This window comes from Aegilops tauschii, chromosome 5 (assembly GCF_002575655.3).
Source record: "Aegilops tauschii subsp. strangulata cultivar AL8/78 chromosome 5, Aet v6.0, whole genome shotgun sequence".
In the NCBI taxonomy this organism is placed as follows: Eukaryota; Viridiplantae; Streptophyta; class Magnoliopsida; order Poales; family Poaceae; genus Aegilops; species Aegilops tauschii.
The window spans coordinates 422,667,463-422,671,092 of NC_053039.3; the positions used below are offsets into that span (position 1 = coordinate 422,667,463).

The window sequence follows — 3,630 nt, forward strand, 5'->3', positions numbered from 1 at the left end:
AGACTACTTTCGCTTGAGATCTTCGTTTCATCAATGCTAAACAATACTCCCTCCGTTTCATAATGCGATTGTGATGCATATAGATTAAAAAAAATCAAACTTTGTAAGCTTTGATCGAGTTCATAGAAAAAACTACTCTCTCCGTCTTCTAATGTACATTTTTTGATACCTTAGAAAACGTCTTATATTATAAGACAGAGGGACTATTTATAGAGTAATGTACCCCCTTCGGTCTTTTTTACTTCGCGTGTTAGATTTGTGTCAGGTCAAATTATGCAATGTTCGATTATATAAAAAATATTCAACATCTATAATACCAAATATATATGCTATAAAACTACATTTCATAATGAATCTAAAAATATTGATTTCGCATTGTGAATATTGATACTTTTTTCTATAAATTTGGTTAAAATAGAGATAATTTGATTTCGAACAAATTTATATGCAGACTAAAAAGGTCGTGAGGGAATTTTTTGATAAAAGAGAGCTCCCCTCTCCGATTTCCATTAATAGAAATCACCAAGTCATACAACTAGCAGAAAATTAAAGCAAGGAAACGAAGCTGTCTCCCCCTTGGTTCCCTGTCAGCACTGTATTGAGGTAGGAGGGAAGCCATCCCTTGCCCTGCCCACAGGTCCTCAAAACAGTGCAGAACTTCCCAAGGGGGAAACCTAAGGCCTGGCCTCAAATCCGGTCCCAGCACTAGCATTACAGGTTTTTAAGAGCCTTAGAACAGAAACTAAGAAACGATAACAGAGCAGTCTCATACACAGGTCTTCTCCGAAGGACCAAAACAAAAACAAAAGCAGAAAAACAGTGGGGGGGCTTGAAGCAGTAGAGTTCTTCGCAGCGTCACCGGTCCAGAGAGACTTCTGAAGTTTTCACCCCATGATCCTTCTAGTCTCCAGTCGCCACCCATGTGCTGCTCGAAACACTTCTTTAGCCACTACACCGATCTGCTTTAGTCCAGCCTCCATCATTTTATTTCTTACGGGGTTTTTCTGCAAAAAATTCCAATCATGTAAGTTTTTAAGTAACAAGTTGACAGGCACGCAGGGATCATTTACCCTGTTATTATCAAAAACAACACTGTTTCTCAATTTCCAGATAGTCCAACAAATAGCTGAAATACCTATCCAAACTAAACCCCTTTCCTCCTTTTCAAAAGTTTTAGCCCAATCCCTCAGAGTCGTGAGGGAATACTATAAAATATGAACCATCATCGGCCATTCTATAAATGCAACATTTCACATGCCATCTAGCATCACTCACTGCAATCACACTCTATCACTAGCTAGCTCAGCTGCCCTACAGTGCACGCGGATTAACTAGCCATGGCAGCTCACGACTCGGACCTCGGCGGCGCCGTCCACGTCCTCCTGCTCCCGTACCCGAGCCAGGGCCACATCAACCCCATCCTCCAGTTCGGCAAGCGCCTCGCCTCCCACGCCGGCGTCCGCTGCACGCTCGCCGTCACGCGCTACCTCCTCGGCCAGGGCCGGGACCCGTGCCCGGGCGCCGTGCACCTCGCCGAGATCTCCGACGGCTTCGACCGCGGCGGCTTCGCCGAGGCCGACGGCGACGTCGCGGCGTACCTCGCCCGGCTGGAGTCCGTCGGGTCACGCACTGTCGACGAGCTGCTGCGGTCCGAGGCGGAGAAGGGCCGGCCCGTGCGCGCCGTGGTGTACGACGCGTTCCTGCAGCCGTGGGCGCCCCGCGTGGCCCGGCAGCACGGCGCCGCGTGCGCGTCCCTCTTCACGCAGGCGCCCGCGGTGAACGTGGCGTACGCGCACGCCGGTGCTGGGCGGCTGACCGTTCCGGTCCTCGCGGGCACGGTGCCGCCGGAGCTTCCCGGGCTGCCTGCCGGGCTCGGACCGGACGACGTGCCGTCGTTCTTGGCCAAGCTCGACGAGTGCCCCGCGTACCTAGACCTGCTGGTGAGCCAGTTCGTAGGCCTCGACGCCGCCGACCACGTGCTCGTCAACTCCTTCCACGAGCTGCAGCCACTGGTATGTGTTACTTGAGCTCATCTTTCACTGGCACTCACTCTCACTCACTACCAATTAATTACTGAGACGTCGACAATCTATCTTGAAAGGAATCGGCATACATGGCGTCGATGTGGGGAGCCAAGACGGTAGGCCCGACGGTGCCGTCGGCGTACCTGGACAACCGCCTGCCGGACGACGCCTCCTACGGCTTCCACCTGCACACGCCGACGACGGCCGCGACCAAGGCGTGGCTGGACGCCCGGCCGGCGCGCTCCGTGGCGTACGTCTCCTTCGGCAGCATCGCGGCGCTGGGGCCGGAGCAGATGGCGGAGGTGGCAGAGGGCCTTTTCAACAGCGGCGCGCCCTTCCTGTGGGTTGTCAGGGCCTTGGAGACGTCCAAGATCCCGGACGGCTTCGCCGACAAGGTGGGCGAGAACGGGCTGATCGTGCCGTGGACGGCGCAGCTGGAGGTGCTGGCGCACGGCGCCGTGGGGTGCTTCGTGACGCACTGCGGGTGGAACTCGACGACGGAGGCGCTGAGCGCCGGGGTGCCGATGGTGGCGGTGCCGCACTGGTCGGACCAGCCGACCAACGCCAAGTACATCGAGGACGTGTGGCGCGTCGGCGTGCGTGCGCGGCCGGACGCGGGTGGGGTGGTGAGGCGGGAGGAGGTGGAGCGGTGCGTGAGGGAGGTGATGGGGAGCGAGCAGTACCGGACGAGGGCGGCGGAGTGGAGTGGGAAGACGAAGGCGGCCATGAGCGAAGGCGGGAGCTCCGACCGCAACATCTTGGAGTTTCTCCGTGGACTCCGGTCGAGGAAATCCGAGCGGTCGGGAGCGGCGGAAGATCTGTAGTCTCGTGCTGTTTCTTGTGGAAAATCAGCTGTCCGTCGTTTGATGTCTCGTGTCATTTTTCTCTCACAAGTACGCGTGAGTATTAGCGAGAGCTTCCTGTTGAATTTCTCTCAATAAAACCCAGTCACCTTCTTTTTTTGAGGGTATAAAACCCAGTCACCTTGAGTGTCGAGCGATGCGTGGAGAAACTTTCTGGTGTGGCTGGGCGCAGATGGGCCAACGATGCGAGTGGGCTGGACGCAAATGTGACCACGGTTTAGTCACACTTCCCTGAGAAGCAATTTGGAGTCGATTTTGAGTCCATTCTGAATCAAAATCAACTTGCACCAATTTGGCCAGTCAATTTTTTTAGGGTCACTAGGTCCTTAGCAACCACAAAACAGAAGCTCGCCGGATACTTGTGCTTGGTTTGAAACGGAACAGGAACTGACCCGATACCTGGTAAGACATAAGACAAAAACAAAACAAAAAACAAAGTTTTCTAAAAAGCATGAATTAGTGTCATTAGTTTTAACCTTAAAGAAGAAAGAAAAACTTAAAAATGAAACAAATAATGAAAACAATTGCACACAATTTACACTAAAAATGTATTTTTTACAATATAAAACAATAAGCATATATTAATGGAATTCGAAAATAAAATCTAAGGATAAATAAATAACTAGCATTGGTGTTACCCTTTAACGAGAAAATAAAATAAAATAAAACTAAAACAAATCAAAATAATGAATTAGTATAAGGAAGAATGTATTAGTGTCATTGGTATTAGTATTACCCTTTAA

General features: G+C 51.2%; 1 protein-coding gene and 1 long non-coding RNA gene across 2 annotated transcripts; one reads left to right on the top strand and one right to left on the bottom strand.

Moving 5' to 3' along the window:
* Positions 1–614: 614 nt before the first annotated feature.
* Positions 615–2,956, bottom strand: LOC120965234 (uncharacterized). Its single transcript, XR_005757766.2, has 2 exons — positions 2,708–2,956; positions 615–1,004 (listed from the first exon to the last, which is right to left on the bottom strand). It is a non-coding gene; the product is annotated as an uncharacterized lncRNA (long non-coding RNA).
* LOC109764291 (UDP-glucosyltransferase UGT13248) lies at positions 1,164–2,999 on the top strand. The gene is made up of 2 exons (XM_020323134.4): positions 1,164–2,012; positions 2,102–2,999. The coding sequence occupies exons 1-2, from the start codon at positions 1,338–1,340 to the stop codon at positions 2,846–2,848; spliced, it is 1,422 nt and encodes a 473-aa protein (XP_020178723.1). The 5' UTR covers positions 1,164–1,337; the 3' UTR covers positions 2,849–2,999.
* Positions 3,000–3,630: the final 631 nt, after the last annotated feature.